Raw genomic sequence first — 19,336 nt, forward strand, 5'->3', positions numbered from 1 at the left:
GTTTAAGCTGATAGTGATGAGACTGTACGTTTATATTATGTATGCTTGTGCAGCTATGGTATGCACTGGCGAAAACGCTGTCTGAGCAGGCGGCCTGGGCGCTGGCAATGGACAGAATGCTGGACATGGTGTCTATAAACGCGGGCCTGGTTATTGGCCATGGCGTTTCGCAGCTGAGCCCTGTCCCGACGCTGTCGTATCTTCAAGGCGCGGCAGAGATGTTCGAGAACGGGCTGCTGGCGGTGGTTGATGTCGAGTTTCTCGCGGATGTTCATGTTCGGGCGTTCGCTGATCATTCGACTTGTGGCAGGTACTTCTGCTTCAGCAGAAGTGTTACTACTGAGGAAGAAGCTGTGAAACTTGCACAGAGCTTGAGCCCCTTGATACCCTTACCAGCTAAAAGGTAACACATTATATTGTTCCATTAGTATATATACTCAATTGCCCTTTTGTTTGGTAGAGGTTTGAACCCCAAAACTTAGTAGTGTTTATTAATTTTGATGCAAAAAGTAGGGTATAAAGGGCCGGGCTCGTAAATCGTGAGTGGTGTTCTGACTTCTGAGTGTAGTTTGATAGTAAGTTACATCTTTTTCGTATAATAGATTTGAGTTCGAATTTCATTATTCTATCCCGTCAAATGTATTGAAAATAGAGCTTGTGAGTTTGGTTGTTAGATGTAACCGAACTCAAACGAGTTTGGTTAAAGCCAAATAGATTCAAACTCGGCTTGTTAACATGTTGTATTAATTGGATTTTCTCTAACATTCTAAGTTGCATTACTTCTAACTTTACATTTTATCCAAATATATAATTGCTAAGTTGGTCATAACATAGGGCAATTTTAGCCGAGTTGGTCATGCAGCTAACTCGGTAACCACAAGATTTTAAGTCTGACTCCCTATAGGAGCGCCACAAGACCTATTGGTCTTCTCGATTTGAGTCGGTTAACTGTTGACAGCCAATGAACCAAGGCTGATTTACCTTTTTATAGTCCTTTGTTGGTTAGGTCACAAAGCGAGTTTCGCTTAAAGCTTACATTCGAGTAGCAGTTACTAGCTTTTCCATAAATCACATATCCGTCATAAGAAACTTAAAACCATCATTTAAAAAGAAAGGAAAAAAGATGAAAGCAATCTCTAATGGTTGATTTTGCAGGTACAAGTGGGAAGCTAATGAAGTGTATGGTGAGAGATTAAGAACCAAGAAGTTGAGCAAGCTGGTTGAGGGCACAGCTGCCACTGCTTGTTAGCATCCAAAGAAGAAATGCAGAAAAGAATCAATTCCAATATTACTGGAATACAATGTATTATGATGATTGGTGGGTTAGTCCATTTTCCTATTAGCCCCATTATTGCCATTAAATAATTATCCTTTTGCTTTCGTTGGGTGTGTATATGTAAAAGTGAAATGTATTTTATCAGTGCAAAATTTTTTCATCCGTGTATGTATACAAAAATGGTGAGCATTATATAAGGTGATAGTTTTTGTCTATGGTAAATGTAGACCGTTAATATCTGTCACATTTCCGTTGCATATGTGAAGGTTGTTGGTCATTATTGAAATTAAAATTTGAAATTCTAAACCGTTAACATTTTTGTTAACCCATCAATGAACCAAACTCATTAAAAAAAAAAAAAAAAAAAAAAAAAAAAAAAAAAAAAANAAAAAAAAAAAAAAAAAAAAAAAAAAAGAAAAAAAACCTAACAGATTCAGTAAAGAGGGAAGAAAACCATCACAACATGGAGAAAAAAAAAAAAAAAGAAAGAGAAAGAGAGTTAATTGCACTCATATCAACGATTTAAAATTTAAAATCCCTATTTTTTGAATATAAAGATGAAAACATATAGATGGTGTTTGGTAAATAGCTGTTAGTTGTGCATTAACTAATCGTAGAAAGATGTTTGGTAAATTAGCTGATACCTGATTACATGTAATATGAGTTTCTCAAAAAGCTGATCGAAAAAGTTGCTTTTAGAATCTCTTTAAATTTTTAGTGTTTTTAAAAAATAAGCTATTAAAAGAAACTAATTAATCAAACATTTATATTGACTTTTAATCAAGTCAAACAGCTAATAATAGTTAAATAAACTAAAATTGACTGATAAGCTAATTATGTTACTGACCATAATTCATATTACATTTTATTTCAGCTCTGAAATTACAACTCCTAGGTTCCTACAAATCAATTTTCTAAGAAACAAAATAGTATATTCATATAAATTATAAGGGTGCGTTTGGTTCGCACATGGGAATCGGAATCGGAATGGGTATCAAATACTTGGTAAGGGTAATGGGTTTTGGTGAAAGTATTTAGCATGTTTGGTAGTTGGGTGGAATGGGAATGATTATTAATAGTTGGGGAAAGAAATGATGAAGGAAGATGAAACCCTTATTTAATAAGAGTATGGGTTTTGCTATTAATGGGGTATTCCAAACCCATAGTAGCGTTCACAAAACCTATCAACCAAACACTAACAATCACTTTGATACCCATACCTTATGCCTAAACCCCCCAACCAAACACACCCTAATTATAAAATACCGGGGTCCCCACTACATAATAAGTATATTCATATAAATTATAAAATATCAGTTTAGGGTTTAAGTATTCTTAAACTTCCATAAAAGTCGATACAGTGAATCAGACATGAGTCAGCAATGCAGTACATTCCTTTTTTTCCCCTATAATCACATCTTTCATACTTTATAGGAAAATATTTAAATTAAGCATTGAATTACACAAAAGTGTAATTAGACACCCTAATTTTAAAAATATATAATTAGATCTCTTAATTGTTTAAAATTTACAATTCTATTAAATTTAACATGTTCATCAAGTCATCACTAACATGGCGATCAACCGATCATCCTATTAAAAATAATTTAAAAAAAAATATTTTAATAATTCTAAATAAAATAAAATTAAAAAAAAATCCACTCCTTCCCGTTTTCGCTCCGCCTTGGAGACATAGGCGGTTTTTTTTTTTAATTATTTTATTTAAAAATATTAAATAAATTTAAAAATAATATGGAGTAATTTTTAATATAATGACCGTCACGTCATCAATGATATGAGGAATTGGTAAAAATTTCTCAAATTGTATAATTTTAGATAGTTGAGGTACCTAATTGCACTTTTTGAGTTGGATAACACAATTGCACTTTAGTGTGTAGTAGTTTGTATGTTAATTTGAACATTTTTTTTTTTCACTTTATAATATCACCTAATTTCTTTAACTATCAAATCAACCACTATGGTTGAACTTAACTATCAATTTTTTTAAAGTAAATTAGGACAACATAACATACAGGAGATAAATGCAAAAAGGAGAAGAAAATTAGAAATTGTAGGGTGTTGGTACATTGGTGGCCACCCTGATGTGCCCCGCTAGCGTGCGACAGAGTTTTTTTTTTTTTAATATTTGACACAAAAACTCAACTTAGCAATATGCACTATTTTTTTTTTTCACTCTTCCCCTCCCCCGATATGTACAAAAAGGACAAAAAATCAAAGATATTGAACTAATGGGATGCTCTCATGAGTCATGATTCATGAAGGATAATTATGTCATTTTAAAAATCTCATTAGATAATAATGATGAATTGACAAAAAAAAACATAAAAATTTAAAAAGTCACCAATATATATCCACAATATTACAAACATTCTCATTTTTTCAATTTCCCCGATAATGACTAAGACCTATAAATATATCCAAATCCTAAGCTGTCATTGTCCAAATACTTAAGAAAGGTAGGGATACTTTAGGTTAATGACACTTCAAAAACATAATTTCAACCTAGACTTTTATTATTTGACTTACATTTGATGGTAGGGGTGTTCATTTGGTTAATTCGATTGATAATCATTAACCATTAATTGAACCAAATGACTTAACTGTTAACGGGATCGATTTTCTTATTTTTGAATTAGATGAATAAAAAAAAATTTAGTTAACCAATTAACAAAAATAATTTAATAAAATTTATAAATAAAAAATTTTAATCCATAGTTTCACACCACAAAATAGCCATTATATCATTATATAAGTAATAAAATTTTAAAAACTAATATAATAATATGATTTATGAATTACTAAAACATGCGCGCACACACACATAAAAATAATTCGGTTAATGACACTTTCAAACCAAATTAATCAAAAATTTTAAAAATCATTAACCGTTAAACAAATCAAAATATTTTGATTTAAAAATGGCTAACTGAAATTTGTCGGTTCGATTAATTAACTTATTTTTTTTATCAAATTGTACACAACTACACACCCCTAATTAATAGGGACATAATGTAATTCTTGAAACAAGTAAGGGTCAATATATCATTAGCAAAAGGTTGGGGGTAAAAGTGAAATTAAACCCACAAGGCTCGGCTCTCCCATCCCCCCTAGTCAAATAAAGAATTAAGAATCAGCTTTCTCCTTCTCTCTTCGTGCTCCCTTTGTCTCTTCCCATTATTGTTCCAAGAAGAAAGATTCCTGAAAAATAGGCTTCTCTGTTTTGGTGCATTCCAAATTTAAAAAGAAGTCTATATATTAATTTCCATTTAATATATTATTATAATATATAGAAGAGCAAAAAATATATATATGTATTATCTGGAATGCATATGGTGAGATTTTGCGTGGGTAAGCCTTTAAAGGTTGAAAGACAGAAACTTTATTGAATCTTGGAAGATCAATTTGGGTCTTTGCCCAATCAGCTAATCAGGTGACTCCAATGGCTTCCTCTCTTCTATTTGCTTTAATTTTTGGGAAAAAATTATACCCTCTTTTTTTTTCTTTTTTTTTTTCTTTTTTTTTTTTTAAATAAGTGGGATTTCTTGAATTTGTTTATATTTGATGGATTATATTAATTTATATTTGAAAGTGGGATTTATTGCTCATAGAATCTGAATTAATGGATTTTGTTGGAAAAAGCAGATTGAGTGAATATTGAGTTCTGTATTCTATACTCTGCCTTTATTGTCATGGTTTTTTACTTTCTCACATGCCTCAGATCTTTTATTGGCTGAAATTTCAGATTAGGTTTTCAAAAACTGTTTGATAGTGTTATAAAGATTGAATCTTTTGTTAGTGTTAGTTCTCTGTTCTTGCAAAAGTGAGCATATTCTTGTGAATAGTAGAGAGGAATGATTAGGTGTAGTTGTGTTAATGTGGAGGGTATTTGGTGTTTTTTCTGCAGGGTGTTGAAGTGACAGAAATAAAAACCGGATTTTGTTGGGAGTGTTCGAGAAAATGAGGATGATTTTGAGGTCAATAAGGCGATTTAGTTCAGGTGTTCGATATAGAGATCATAATTTTTATGGATTTGTGGCACAAAGGAAGCTTTGGGTTGATTCAAGACATCGGTGTCTGTATAAACTGTCTAGCAAACCCGATATTAGTATGTGCAAACATCCGTCTTCTATGCTGTCCCGAGATTTGATCACGAGTGCTGCTGGAGTTGCTAATAGAGGTGGCGTTGTGGAATGCTATTTGTTATTGCTTTTGTTGTTTTTGCTTGTTCGGTTGCTATTTTCTGAGGATAAATTTCTTGCCTTTGTTGATTTTTCGTAAAATTCATTGAATTGCAGAGGTAAACAGAGGAGGGCCGCTTGTGGAATACGAAAGGAGAATTGCTGCTGGTGAACTTTTTGACGGGGATGCTTGCCAGGTACGTTAGAGGTCATCCTGCACTACTGTATTATTTTTGGTTTAATTCTCGAGTTTTAGATTGATATTTTATTTGGTACAGAACAATGGCCAAACTTTGATGCAAATTAGTAAAAAAAAAAAGGAGTTCTTAACGTTTGAGTAAATGGTAAAATATCAATGTTCGAAATTTCTTTTCTTCTTTAAAGGTGATTCTGAAGGTGATTTTGTAGGTAGGCACCTTGCAAGAACTTCAGAGACTTTATGATGAACTGAACGAAAAAGCGGTTGAATGCCGGTTGGACCGATATGCTGCTTCTGATAAAAACGGAAGGTCTGTATTGAATCTGCGGTTTTCACTTTTCACATCAGCCTATGAAGTCGAATTGTCGAAAACATGACACCATTATAAATGTTTATGAATTTGGTTGAATTTTCTTTGAAGTTCTTGTGATGTATTGACGGTCGTGTTTCCAATCTTTCAGGAGTAGATGGTTGTGGTCTCGTTTTATTCCACAGTCTAGGTATGCACCCGTGAAAGGGTTATACCTTTACGGAGGAGTAGGAACGGGCAAGACGATGTTAATGGACTTGTTTTTCAATCAGTTGTAAGCACCGTAACGTCAATACATTGTTTGATAGTTAATATACGTAGCTACCTAGCTTTGTTTATATTACGTTCGGTTCTCGTTTTGCAACTAATTGTACTTACGCTTTGCTCAGGCCGTACGATTGGAGAAAGAAGAGAATCCATTTTCACGACTTCATGTTGAATGTCCACAGCCGGTTGCAAGTATGAATCCAAATTGCGTTTATGAGACTTTATCTTTTTACCAGATTGCATCATATACTTATTCTCGCTTTATACTGCAATGGATATCGGGGATTATTGATGTTTCTGTGATACTGTCTATTTAACACCAGAAGCACAAAGGCGTGGCGGATCCCCTCGAAGTTGTTGCCGGAGAGATCTGTGACGAAGCAATCCTGTTATGCCTCGATGAATTCATGGTAAGCAAGAATTAGTTTACGATCTTTTTCTGCATAAAAACGAGTTTTAGTATCTTTGGCCCGCATATTCGGAAAGTTTTACATATATGTTTACATATTCTCGGTTGCTGAAATTCACGGGGTTCTGCAGGTGACTGATGTTGCTGACGCATTGATTCTGAACCGGTTATTTAGACATTTGTTTAGTAACGGAGCTGTTAGTATATTCCCGTCTCTCTTGGTTATTGAATTTTTTAGTATGGCGATCAAACAGAAAACTAATTCGTGTTTTTTTTTTGGCTACTGGGAACACAACTGCAGATTCTAGTTTCTACTTCAAATCGTGCCCCCGATAATCTTTATGAAGGTGGACTTCAGAGGGATCTTTTCCTGCCTTTTATTGCTACTTTGAAGGTGCCAACTGAGTTTTCTTGATGGATTATATAAACTCCGGAATCGATATCTATATAATTGTTCTTTTCCAAGTTATGTTGATTGCGTTTAAGGATAAGAAAACTACAATTTTTGTAGGAAAGATGTGTGGCACATGAAATCGGCTCGTCTGTGGATTATCGGAAACTGACCTCGGTAAATATTAAATTGGAATTCGATTTTCTGAAAAAAAAAAAAAAAAAAAAAAGGGAAAAACTATTTCATGCTTATTTGATTTTTTTTTTCGTGGTTTACTCAAATATAGGCGGAACGGGGTTTCTACTTCATCGGGAAAGGCTTGTCGACCCTTCTCATGCAAAAATTTCTAATGCTTGTAGGAGAGCACGAGGCCGTTCCACAAGAGGTAGAAGTTGTTATGGGAAGGAAATTGCAGGTTTGTGCACTCGTCCCGAATTTTTCCCGTAAATTTCGAGAGGTTTAATGAGTGAGAAGTTATCTTCTTTTTTTTTGTCGTCTATTCTGAAATTTCCGAGGTCCCATTTGGTGAAAATTACCAAATTTTCGTGTTGATTTTATATAGTTTTTGAAAACGAGAAGTCATCGTTTTTCTTGTCTATTCTGCAAAATTTCAGGTCCCGTTAGGAGCCAATGGATGTGCATATTCCCCTTTCGACGAACTCTGTGACCGACCTCTCGGGGCAGCAGACTATCTCGCATTATGCAGTAAGTAGAGTTTGACACCGTCTGTTTAGGGCTTTTACGCATATGGTTTTCTATTTTCCCGCTATTCGTCCATTGTCTCTACGCTCTTATCTGAGTCTAATTTTGGTTGGCAACGACTCCCCGCTCTTAAATTTCTGCACTCTATTATCCAGAAAACTTTCATACGCTCGCCTTGGATGGAGTACCCATCTTTGGACTTCACAATAGGACTGCAGCATATCGGTTCGTTACCTTGGTTGATGTTAGTCATTTCTCTTCTAGAATGGCTTCCGAGTTTTTTTATTTCGTTTTGTAATTCGAGAAAAAGCATGATGTTTTCGTGTCTTGGAAGAACGAAATCCTAAGATTCTCGAAAATTTGTCTACATATACATACATACAGTACACGACTGATGCTTTTTCGCGGGATTGCAGGTGATGTATGAAAATAAAGCCAGACTGATGTGCACGGCTGAGGGCTCTCCTGTAGAACTTTTTGAAAGAATCGTAACGATTTCTGATGCCCAGCAGATCGCTCCCAGGTCTTCGAGATCCATGAAGAAAGACGATATTGACCTGTGTGTAGACAATGAGCTCGGTTTTGCAAAAGATCGTACCATTAGCAGGTAATTACTTACATATTCTATTTTGCAAATACTTGTGTGAGACCGTCTTGATGGATGTCAAACATGTAATGCTTTTTAGTAAAAATGTAATACTTTTCTATAGGTTGACAAGTATTGCACTTTTATGCCCCGAAAGTGGTGGCCAAGTGGGTAAAACATGATTCTCGTACTCGAAAGTTACGAGTTCAATTCTTGCCAACACCCTCTTGGTCAAACCCGTCCCGCAGAGCCTTCCTAGTGCGGTTTACCTCTTCTGTGTGGTTTGTGGGCGATTACAAAGGAGTGAGATTTACCTAGTGTACACCCTCGGGTAGTGGCTACGGGTCTCCCCTAGCCACCCAAAAAAAAAATAGTCACCGAAAATGCAATACCTTTTTTTTTGGCTGGCTAGGGGAGACACGCAGCGACTACCTGAGGGTGTACACTAGGTAAACCTCGCTCCTGTGTAATTGCGTACAAATCACACAGAAGAGGTAAACCGCACTAGGAAGCGAAAAGCATTATTTGTTTGAAAAGTATCATTGAAAACGTAATAATATTTAGTAAATTTTGTAAAAAAAGTCACATTTTTGTTAAAAAGTATTATCCGTCTAATGTAAGACGGTCTCACACAAGACCAAACTAACAGTTCTATTTAGTCGCATTTGGTGGTACTAGGTTGTTTGTGGGTGCATAAAAGATGAATGTTTGATGCATATGCAGGCTGACAGAGATGAACAGCAGAGAATATTTAGAGCAACATGCAGAGATGTTTGGGGGAGAAAATGTAACAGATATATAGGAAGAGGAAGATATATGGGTCTGTGAAGACCATTGTTGTGTGTAGGATTTTTTTTTTTTTAATAATGTGGGAGTCTCGCAGGTTGATGGTTTTTGTGCTAGCACCATCAGAAGATCAACATAGTTAATAATGGTGCAGAATCTTTAGTTTAGTGAACCATTGTAACTATGATTCCATTTTCAACATTTTCCATAGATGAAGAAGATTGTTGTAACAGTAATTGAATTATTATTATTATTAAATTATTTTTTATTTTTATTAGTAAAAATGACACTTTTAGTCGAAATCCTCGAGATAATATGTTACACCATACTATAGAACATATAATACAGATATATATGTGTATATATATACTAAAATTTTATATTTAATACATAAATAATAACCTTTTTTATGTGTAGACAAACAAATGTACATAATATGTAACAAACAAATATACATGATAATGAGTATCCAAACAAGACTCATATTTAGAGTCATTACTATTTTTAAATATTTAATTCTCATTATTATTCCGATTTCAATGTTTGAACAAAACTTTACTATTATTAAATATTTAATTCTCATTATTATTCCGATTTCAATGTTGCCTCCTCACAAAGGGGGTTCCAGTGACCAGGCCCGGGCGACTGTTTACCAAAAATAAGATCATGATCATGTATGGGCAGGCGTCAGCCTCCAGGAAGTTGGTGACCTGATGACAAGGGAGCCGAACGGCGGCCGTAATTATAACAGTCCTAGCCAAATTTGAACCAAACTTTACATCTTCATGGCTAATATAACCACTGAACTATAACTATATTCATCACCGATAACAAAAAGACAAATCCAATAATTAAAAGATTGTGCCAACTAAATTTCTACTCCGTATTAATTAAAAAGGACTAAAAGCCATTTTTCTTCTCTGTTATTATTATTATTATTATGTGCATAGATCAAAATATTTGAAATTTTAATTGTATTTGTTTGTCAACATAAAATTTTGGATTGTAGCATTGACAAATTTTAATATTAATAACTAACTAATATAACCGCATAAAGACATTATAGATTATTATAAATCTAAATTTGAATAGTAATATAAAAATTATCACTTCAACATATTCTAAAATCTAAAATATGTTATGATATTTCTCAATTTTATCAAAAATTAAAAGTATCAAACAAAATCAACTAAGAATTAAGATCCATAAAATTTGATGAACATCTAAGTTTAAAATAAAACATCAGACAAGCAGTCAATAATCCAACACAACAGTACCAAATAATGGGGGGTTCATCCCCTACAATTATTACTGTAAATTTCAACTGGTTCTACTCTGTCTGCATAGTAATGATACTCCAAACTCTAAATAACATGTCATTTCTCATGAGGTGAAATGAGCAGAAAACCTTAATTCCTCCAAACCTGAATGAAACTTTCCTAGATGGATGGCTGCTACACAAGAATCTTCGTCGTTGAGCAGACAGGTGGGGATAAGACATTCACAGTATCCAAAATGCCAAGATTATGTAGAAAGTCTTGCATCTTTGTACTTCAAATCAGTCATGTTCAATTCTTCAGCATTACTAAACTGCACGTTGGAAGAAAATGTAAAAGTTGGTCTGTGCATTGAGAATTTTATGATTTGACTGGATATAGTATGATATGGAGTAGAGAAATCAGAAATATCACTTACCTTAGCAGCTTCTAGGAATGTTTCATGAAATACATTGAGTGGCCTTAGAGAGGGGCGAGCCCTCGCGCACTGGTGCAGGATCCCCACTCCATCATCCCTACACCAGCAGTGCAGTTGTTGATTAATTGCTAATCTGAGTCCTCGTAAACTCCGCCATCATCAGAAAAGTCATCAAAAGCTCGAACATCAAGCTGATAGCGCAAGATACCCCCTATGCCACCAAAACCTCTACAAAACTGAGATCCTTCTTGAGATTTGTTGGTAACAAATTCCAAAGAGCAACCAAAACGCCTGTACTCGTTTGCAAACCACTCTAACAATGGCATCTTATCTTGAACCTCCAACTCTGCATTTGTTTCCGGATCACGGAAGTTACTCTGATCAGCCTCTTGATCCTTATTCAAGTGTTTTATGATAGTTTCTCCAGATGTGTTATTTTTAAGCACATACCTTGTGATGTCCAAATTTTCCCACACAATAAGTGTCTCAACAGCCCCCATTTCCAGTACTTTCAATGTGTCATCAACACCAAAAACATACTTGCCAGTGTCCTGACTAATCTCCTCAAAGTACTTGCCGATCAGTTTCTTCTCTTGTATAAACTTCACATTAGCCAATATCTCAGCAGACAGCTCAATTGCCTGATTAAAACCATTCTCTCCACCATAAGAAACATCCACAACATTCAATATTTTTGCCTGGAGACGGATATCAAACATATCTGACTGACTGAGTTCGGTCTTGAAGTCAGCAGATCCAGCAAGTATGAGTCCAGAAACATTGGGCTGACTGGTTGCAGGATTAATGAAAAATTGGGTGGCAAGTTCAGCAGTCTTTCTCACATAGTTGTGACGCTTCTCCATTCGAAGACGTGCAAACCGAAGAGCAGATTGCCCTCCTCTACCGTGCTTCTTAGGGAGGTCAACACTAAACTTGTGAAGAACCTCCCTAGTGTTGCCACTCAATGTCCCAAAAAGGGTTCCATTCCCATCCATGACAATGAATCCAAACTTGTCATCAGACTCCAAAAGTTCATTAAGAGCTTCAGTATGGAACTTGTTATCACATAGGTAGAGAGATGCATTTATGGGCCTGAATGGTTCAAAGTCAATTGTGACCTTCTTCTCTTTCCCATCTTCTGTAACAATAGTTCCAGTGTAAAGTACAAGACCATTTGGAGGCACTTTGTTATAGAGTTTCAGCCTCTGCTGGGCAGATGTGATTGCACCCAAAACAGATTGTCGGTTCACTCTACTTTTGATGTTTGATGCAGTTCCAAACTCATCGCCAAGCATCTTGGTAACACGAGAAATTTGATCACGAGGAGGCATAATTAGAGAGATCATGCTGGTACCATTGCCTCGAGCAGCTTCCAATGCTTTAATTAGCTTTTTGATTTTCCATATCTCAATGTTCTTATCACTTTCATGTGCATCAGCCATTGTGAGATAGAAAGAAGCTGCAAAAAAAGGGATGAAATCTTTAAACAATCAAGAACATTAAACATGGTAAACTCAAATACAGTGGTGGATGATGAAAAACTTGAAAACCCAAAAGCACCAGAACCCCAAATAGACCAATTACCAAACAATGGCACAACACTATAAAGTGACCAGAGTAAATAGATTAAAATGCATTGGATAATTTACTTAGTATAGATTCTACCTGATAACCAGCATAGGTATTTCAGAGATTAGTTTGGTTCCTATTCAAAGGAGAGTAAAAAGAATTGCTAATAAAACAAGTAAACCAAAGGAATTACTTTGACATAATATTTATTTATCTGGGAGAAGGTGCAGTGAAGAGAGTGTTCCTAAATATTACTTTGACATTCGGAATATTATTTATTTAGCTCCGCTTCTGTTCTTTATTCCTTTCAATGCTAACCAATCAGGCACGGGTAAAGATGTATCATCAATAGAATGACTGACTTTATAAAAGCATCATAAACTGGATGACTAAGACAAAAAATTAACATACTGTTTGAATTTCAAGGAAAAACACTATGCATCATCAACCAAGCAAATCCAATGCATATGCAGGCATCAAGATATTTAACTGCACAATCTCAAACAGAAACATAAATCGCAAGCCTTTCCCTCCAAATACAGCAAATCCAATACACATGCAGGTATCATCAATCCAATAAATCAATCAGAATATTTGAACTACAATAACAGATAACCATTAAAAAAAAAAAAACGCTCACTCAAGCTAAACCATACCTAGACATCACAACCTTCAGGATACAAACAATTCATTATCATTAAACAAAAATATACAATTCAACTTAATCTCAATTCACAAACCTCAGCTCAGATCAATATATCCGATCAATCACACGCAACACTCGATACATCAACCATGCATCATCATCAATACACATACATAAAAACATCAAAACGTCACATGAAACGTACAACCAAAACAAATACATACGATATATCAATCAAAACGTAAACAACCATCAATACGTGTGTGTATAACACCAAAAAAACGTAGATAAAAGCAAATTCAGATCAAGCGAAAGCACTTACGCTACGCAATCTAGATTCGACGATCAAAAGCGTCTGAGATTTAGGGTTACGACGAACGCTTACCAAAAAGATAAAGATGCGAGAAGTGTCACGAAACTATGCGGCGTGTGAGAATTGAGGGGAAAAAACAATTGGGAGAGGTTTTATGGTAAAGGAGAAACGGAATACAAGTCCTAGGGCAAAACAAACTTCTCCAGCCGACTTTCAACAGATATTTGGCATTTTTATTTTTTTTAATTTATTTTTTTATTAGTTATGTATTTATTTATTTTTATTTTTTTCCTAGTTCACATAATTTTAAATTTTCCCAAGTATAAAATTTTGTGTGGCTATTGAAGAAACAATGTGCAAGAATATTCAAAAAAAAATTCCCTACAATAAATTGTCAAAAAAAACTAATTTTTACCGAAAAATATTTAACATATAAATACTACAATAACGTAACTAGCAATTTGTAATTTCATTATGATTTATTATTATATGACAGTATTACACTCGTTGGGCATTGAATTCAAGGCGTTGAAAACATTCATTTAGATGATTTTGGAGATTTATAATTAATTAATTTTAGCAATTAATCCAACTTCTTGGGTGGCAAACTTATACTATTCTAAGCTAGCGCTATGGAGTATAGACGCTAACGGATCTCTCAGTTATTATTTATAAGAGATTATATGTGAGTAAATAAGACACATCTACAATCAATCAAAACGGTGCCCTGAAGGGAAAATTATACCATGAACCAGGATCTACCTTGCATGGTAGACTCTAGCTTAAAAATAACATTCAGATTTTGTATCTGTAGTTGACACATTCTATACCAGATATTTTGTATTAGGGTTCACAATGCAATTGAGTATGAAGGTGCACAAATTTTTTATTATTATTATTTTTTTTTTGTAACAAGGGAAACTTACAGTCACTTTTCGAGAGTGTGCACTTGAAAAGTCCCGCTTAAACCGTACTAAGAAAATCCCGTATGACATACTTGACTAAGAAAGTATTGACAAGAATCAAACTCATGACCACCAAGTATAACAATCATATTCCACCCACTTGGTTACCTCTTTCGGGGCTGCACAAGGCTATTTTTAGTACACCCAAACGGTTTGGACAATATTTATATTAGATGATCGAACTCAAGTGGGTGAAATATGATAATTGTATCAAAAAAAATTTACTAATTTAATTCTTAATAACATCAACTCAATATATTGGAAGGGTGAAACAAACATTTTCCAATATGCAAAGACCAAAAACCTGCAAGAAACGCATGAGGCCTGCAAAAGCAAGAAGTGGAAAGAGACCCCATTTTGGTAGTTTCAAACAAACCCAGAAAAATGTCAGTAGTAATTGAGGAAGGTAGCAAGTAAAAGATGAGGGACAGCCAGCTCAAACCCTTCATCCAATTACTTTCAGTCAATATCCCCTTTTTGCTTTTCCTTTTACTCTCTGTCTCACACCTTTTGGGCAAGGCATCTTATGCTTTCATTTCTTTATATTTTGTTCACATTCCCTAAGCAACCCCACTTAGGGCATATACCAAGAGTCATATTGTCTTCAATCTAAGGTTTATACCATTTACCTCTCATGTGTAATTTACATATTCTCATGTGTGATTTCAGACTATCCTAGTCGAGCCCGTTGCATGGGTTTCTTAGTACAATTTACCTTTTCAATGTAATTTGAAAGTCAAACAGGTTTTATCCTTGCATACTCTCAGATAATCAAACAAAAAAAAAGACTAATAGATTATTAATAGTAGATTGATAGACCAATTAAGTTGTGCTTGGGGTAGGTGCCTTGTATCATGCCATGGCCAATGTAGCAATTTGCCTCTCACTACAAGCAAATGCTATCTTTTAGCCATTTCTTATTGTTTTAAGCTTGGAATCTTTGATCTTAACCATGAATCAAATTTTGAACCCAAAAGCACAAGTTCATAAAAGTAGCTTTGCAATACAATAACTCGCATTAGTAGCTCAGTTGGTTCTTGAATGCAGATTGCGTACAAAGACGTAGGATTGAGCCCTGAAAGCCGCTTTGCAGAATAACATAAGACATCATAGAGAGCAAAAAAATTTGAAAGTAGACAGCATAGCCACACAATTCCAAACATATTTACCAACAAAGAAGGTTATCTACATTAGAACATGACCTCAAAGGGGGAGCACAAAGTACCTAAGAGGCTAAGAATCTAACTGCAAATTGAGAATCTCAAAGCTCTAAGAATGGCATCCATTCCAAACCCAAAGAGGTCAAGTTACCATTGTGAAGAAGACAGTGGGGGGAAAAGGCGAAATGATAAACAGAGATCAAACAGAAAGTTGAGTGGTCTATTATGTTCTCTCTTTTTCTTTTTTTGACTTTTTTTTTACTGTTTTCTCTACCTAAGAGTGAAAGATTGGTACTATTTCAGTAAAGAATAAAAAAGAATTTTACTTATCTACTTCTGCTGTTCAGTCTTTTTATTATCTTGGCCCCGAAAGCTCCATGGCGTGCGCATCATAGTCATCATCTGTCATTGTCCCGAAGATGGGCAAATGGTCATGCTCATTGTCATCATACCTGGGGACCATAGGGTTAGACCTATGGGGGGCTTTGATGCTGTTGCAGTTGTGCGAGGCTGCCCATTTCTCAGCAAGACCGTCTCCCTCGAGCATCCTAACAACCTCGGACATCTTGGGGCGTTGGGCCGGGAGATATTGAGTGCATAGTATGGCCACTTGTAGCATCTCCCCGACTTCAATCCTGTCGTAGGTTGTCCCTAGCTCTCGATCAACCAATGCATCGATTTTCTTCTCTTGCTGCATTTTGTTGACCTGAAAGTTACGAGTTTATGTCACAACTGTTCTTGGAACTTGGAAGGCTCATCAATATTAGTGTTGTGAAAGTAAAGAGAGAGTTTCTGAATAAGTTGTCTTTACTGTCGTATAGAAAAGAGAATACAAAGCCCTATAAATAGATGCTAGTCTGCCTACCTAAATCTCTAAGACTGCCTAATCTATATATTAAATATATATTCCATAACAATTAGCAATGTCAATAAGCGTAAACGAGGGATTCTTTTAGTTTAACAAAAAGTCGAAAACGAATTGCAAAATAAGCATTACCCATTCAAGTGCAGCGCCCTTCTGGTTTACTGCCTTGCCCAATTCGAGAGCTCTCATTCCTGTTATGAGCTCTACTAGGAGAATACCGAATCCAAAGACATCAGTTTTCTCAGACGATTGACCAGTCGAGAGGTATTCGGGGGCAATGTGCCCGACAGTGCCACGAACAGCAGTGGTCACATGTGACTCCGCGTGATCAAGGAGCTTTGCGAGGCCAAAGTCGCCAACGACAGCTTCATAATAGTCATCCAAGAGTACATTAGCCGCCTTCACATCTCTGTGGATTATCTTCGGATCACACTGTTCGTGGAGATAAAGAAGCCCTCGGGCAGCTCCAATCGCAATTCTCTTCCTGGTGTACCAATCTAGAGGCGGTTTTCCTGTCATTATAAACACAAAAGCCCGAGAAATGTATAGTCCATATGGTTTTGGCATTTTGCACTGCAAAATTTGAAAGATTGAATAACACACACATTTCATCGTTTCCTGTTTCTAATCACGGGCCAGAAATCTGTGACTACGATTTTGGGTATAGACATCAGCAAAATCATACACAAACTCGAAGCATACTTCAAGCAGTTAAACATGGTCCCCAACACCCAACCACATTGGTCTGAAGTTACAGAATAGAATACGAGGGCCCCACTCAAAATTATGTCTATCAAGTTAAAGAAACGAACATTTTTGCGGGTCATGAAGCCATAAAAACAGTAAGGTACCGACCTCTGAGTCTTGCTGCCACGCTACCATTTGACATGTAGGGATACACGAGAAGGCGCTCGGTTGGTGTGGCGCAATAGCCAACTAAGCGGAGCAGATTTCTATGAACTGCCAAGCTAATGAGTTCGAGTTCTGTCTGGAACTGTGATTCCCCCGCTGTCCCGCTAATATCCTTTAGCCGCTTAACTGCCACCACTGAGCCATCCCCGAGTTTTCCCCGGTAGACATTTCCAAATCCCCCCGTGCCAAGAATGTTCTTGGAGCTGAAATTATCAGTTGCGTGTTGTAGCTCTTTGAAAGTGAAGCTTCTGAGGTTGCCTAGTTTTATTAGTTCCTCGTCTTGCAGATCTGAAACATAAAATGCACAGTTCAAAGCTCCTTAGTAGAAGCAACTAAACATAAATACACACATACACACACAAAAACAAGAACTAATATGGACGATTTTGCTTAAGAACTAACTAACCGTTAACATTTAGAATGGACTGTTTTGTATGTTTGCTTCGTTTCCAAAAGATAAATCCGAATCCTAAGAGGAAAAGGGAGACACAGCTACAGCTGAGTGCGAGTGCAATGGCAAGTCTTTTCGAGCACTTCTTTCCTGGAGTTCACGAGACTCGGTTTAGTGATCTATATGACTTAATGACATAAACAGGCAGAAACAGAATGTTAGAACACAACAGGCAGAGAGAGATGTTCATAGTTTACCTGTTGAAGTCTTCAAGAAGAATGAAAGCGGGATTGGGTTGAACGATCCATTGCACGTCCCAGAGGAGAGGCTTCCACAAATTAGCGGGTTGCCCACAACACTACATCGCCATTCATAACAATGTTAAAGCACAATCACAAGGCAAACAAAATGCGTGTGGCAGAACATAGCCACGTTCGAACTGTAATTGGAGTGAAGTATAATTCATATACCAGACTTTTGTCCACAACACAAAACGAACAACTTATATCATACAAATTAATATATACTTCGTAAATATTATGGGGGCAACCCTAGCCAAATTGGTCAGGTTGGCCTTCTTCATGGTTTGAGCTGGTCAGTTACGGGCTGGTTTAACACCTTCTGGTCTTTTACCGGCTTTTGCTAGCTAGGGTCGCAAGGTGGGGTTTAGTATGTTTTCTTTCCTTTCACTCATTAACCTGTGCACACTCTCGGGTTGTGACTGCGGGCTTCACTCGTCACCCAAAAAAAGAAAAAAGAACAATTTAGCAGAGAAACCATACTTGAATGTTCTAGCAGGAAACTTGGGGACAGGTCCACTGAAATTGTTGTAAGACAAATCCCTGGAAGGATAAAAAAACATGTTTAGTACCTTAAACCACAATGCTGCTCTGAACCAAAACAATTTCACTTCAAGAAAAACAGTTCATATTCCAAATTTTCATTCTTAAGATACTGAGAGAAAAGAAAGGAAACACAAAAGAGAGGAATAAAACAAAAAGGGCACACTCACAAGAAAGCAAGTTTAGATGCCCTAGCTAAGGACAGTGGAATAGCCCCAGACAAGCTATTGTTGTTCAACCTCCTGTTCATTAAAATAACAGAACCAGAACATAAGAAACCAAACATGGTCAAAGAAAAGAAAAGAATCCAACATAGTCAAAACAATAAACCTTAAAAAGGAAGAATGAAAAATTTCTTAGAAAGAGAGATAACTCCAAAAGAACAATCTACCACCACATACAAATATTGGAGGCTGTTCAAAAGACCCAAAGTTTCAGGTACATGACCAGAAAACTTATTATTGGATAGATCCAAAGTCTGAAGATTGGGAAGCCTGCCAAGCTCCCTTGGAATATGTCCTGAGAAATTGTTGTTTTGCAACAATCTGCATGCCAAAAAGATGGAATTTTATTTCTAGTGTTTGGACTCTAACACAAATTGGTATCTGAACCTCTTTTTATCAGAAAAAAGGCCACCTTATACATAAACATGGTCTGTTTTCTTACATTTGTTTGAGGTTTGTGAGGTTTGCATTCAACCCAGACAATGTCCCAGATAAACCTTGACTTGGTGCTATGCTGTAAAACCCAGAAACATAAATTATTCTCCATAACTTTTACAAAACAGCACTTAAATTCCTTCACAAAAAAAAAAAAAAAAAAAAAAAAAAAAAAAAAAAAAAAAAAAAAAAAA

At 35.8% G+C, this 19,336-nt stretch overlaps 4 protein-coding genes across 7 annotated transcripts in view; 2 read left to right on the top strand and 2 right to left on the bottom strand.

The window, feature by feature from the left end:
* Positions 1 to 1,498, top strand: part of LOC116024890 (cinnamoyl-CoA reductase-like SNL6) — a 3,768-nt gene extending 2,270 nt beyond the window's left edge. Inside the window, exons 4-5 of the mRNA XM_031265911.1 lie at positions 54 to 403; positions 1,156 to 1,498. Of these exons, the coding sequence (XP_031121771.1) occupies positions 54 to 403; positions 1,156 to 1,249 (444 nt within the window). The 3' untranslated portion in view covers positions 1,250 to 1,498. The remainder of the gene's footprint in view (positions 1 to 53; positions 404 to 1,155) is intronic.
* A 2,929-nt stretch (positions 1,499 to 4,427) lies between these two features.
* Positions 4,428 to 9,409, top strand: LOC116026342 (AFG1-like ATPase). 2 transcript variants are annotated; one of them, XM_031267828.1, is made up of 15 exons: positions 4,429 to 4,727; positions 5,202 to 5,474; positions 5,593 to 5,672; positions 5,884 to 5,984; positions 6,136 to 6,258; positions 6,374 to 6,443; positions 6,575 to 6,661; positions 6,792 to 6,857; positions 6,962 to 7,054; positions 7,172 to 7,228; positions 7,338 to 7,466; positions 7,666 to 7,756; positions 7,909 to 7,997; positions 8,170 to 8,360; positions 9,063 to 9,409. In XM_031267828.1, the coding sequence occupies exons 2-15, from the start codon at positions 5,255 to 5,257 to the stop codon at positions 9,139 to 9,141; spliced, it is 1,476 nt and encodes a 491-aa protein (XP_031123688.1). In that variant the 5' UTR covers positions 4,429 to 4,727; positions 5,202 to 5,254; the 3' UTR covers positions 9,142 to 9,409. The 2 variants fall into 2 exon arrangements, with proteins under 2 accessions (XP_031123689.1, XP_031123688.1); XM_031267829.1 differs by lacking the exon at positions 9,063 to 9,409 and having other exon boundaries at positions 4,428 to 4,727; positions 7,909 to 7,978; positions 8,170 to 8,183.
* An 889-nt stretch (positions 9,410 to 10,298) lies between these two features.
* LOC116025297 (eukaryotic peptide chain release factor subunit 1-3) lies at positions 10,299 to 13,564 on the bottom strand. 3 transcript variants are annotated; one of them, XM_031266485.1, is made up of 3 exons: positions 13,421 to 13,564; positions 10,821 to 12,279; positions 10,299 to 10,715 (listed from the first exon to the last, which is right to left on the bottom strand). In XM_031266485.1, exon 2 carries the CDS (start codon positions 12,260 to 12,262, stop codon positions 10,949 to 10,951), a length of 1,314 nt encoding a protein of 437 aa, XP_031122345.1. In that variant the 5' UTR covers positions 12,263 to 12,279; positions 13,421 to 13,564; the 3' UTR covers positions 10,299 to 10,715; positions 10,821 to 10,948. The 3 variants fall into 3 exon arrangements, with proteins under 3 accessions (XP_031122345.1, XP_031122344.1, XP_031122347.1); XM_031266484.1 differs by having other exon boundaries at positions 13,358 to 13,532; XM_031266487.1 differs by lacking the exon at positions 13,421 to 13,564 and adding an exon at positions 13,130 to 13,279.
* A 1,893-nt stretch (positions 13,565 to 15,457) lies between these two features.
* LOC116024936 (probable LRR receptor-like serine/threonine-protein kinase At2g23950) overlaps positions 15,458 to 19,336 on the bottom strand; it is a 5,425-nt gene continuing 1,546 nt past the window's right edge. The window contains exons 3-11 of the mRNA XM_031265975.1: positions 19,150 to 19,221; positions 18,885 to 19,028; positions 18,654 to 18,725; positions 18,424 to 18,483; positions 17,899 to 17,999; positions 17,657 to 17,791; positions 17,194 to 17,538; positions 16,471 to 16,850; positions 15,458 to 16,179 (exon numbers count right to left, since the gene is read on the bottom strand). Coding sequence (XP_031121835.1) covers positions 15,829 to 16,179; positions 16,471 to 16,850; positions 17,194 to 17,538; positions 17,657 to 17,791; positions 17,899 to 17,999; positions 18,424 to 18,483; positions 18,654 to 18,725; positions 18,885 to 19,028; positions 19,150 to 19,221 — 1,660 coding nt within the window. The 3' untranslated portion in view covers positions 15,458 to 15,828. The remainder of the gene's footprint in view (positions 16,180 to 16,470; positions 16,851 to 17,193; positions 17,539 to 17,656; positions 17,792 to 17,898; positions 18,000 to 18,423; positions 18,484 to 18,653; positions 18,726 to 18,884; positions 19,029 to 19,149; positions 19,222 to 19,336) is intronic.

This window comes from Ipomoea triloba, chromosome 7 (assembly GCF_003576645.1).
Source record: "Ipomoea triloba cultivar NCNSP0323 chromosome 7, ASM357664v1".
NCBI classification, from domain to species: domain Eukaryota; kingdom Viridiplantae; phylum Streptophyta; class Magnoliopsida; order Solanales; family Convolvulaceae; genus Ipomoea; species Ipomoea triloba.

Excerpts from the sequence above, each read along its gene's own strand:
- LOC116026342 (XM_031267828.1), top strand. The coding sequence starts at position 5,255 with ATGAGGATGATTTTGAGGTCAATAAGGCGATTTAGTTCAGGTGTTCGA. Across the intron at positions 6,662-6,791 it reads TATGCCTCGATGAATTCATG|GTGACTGATGTTGCTGACGC; the intron begins GTAAGCAAGAAT and ends GGGGTTCTGCAG. Across the intron at positions 6,858-6,961 it reads ATTTGTTTAGTAACGGAGCT|ATTCTAGTTTCTACTTCAAA; the intron begins GTTAGTATATTC and ends ACACAACTGCAG.
- LOC116025297 (XM_031266485.1), bottom strand. The coding sequence starts at position 12,262 with ATGGCTGATGCACATGAAAGTGATAAGAACATTGAGATATGGAAAATC.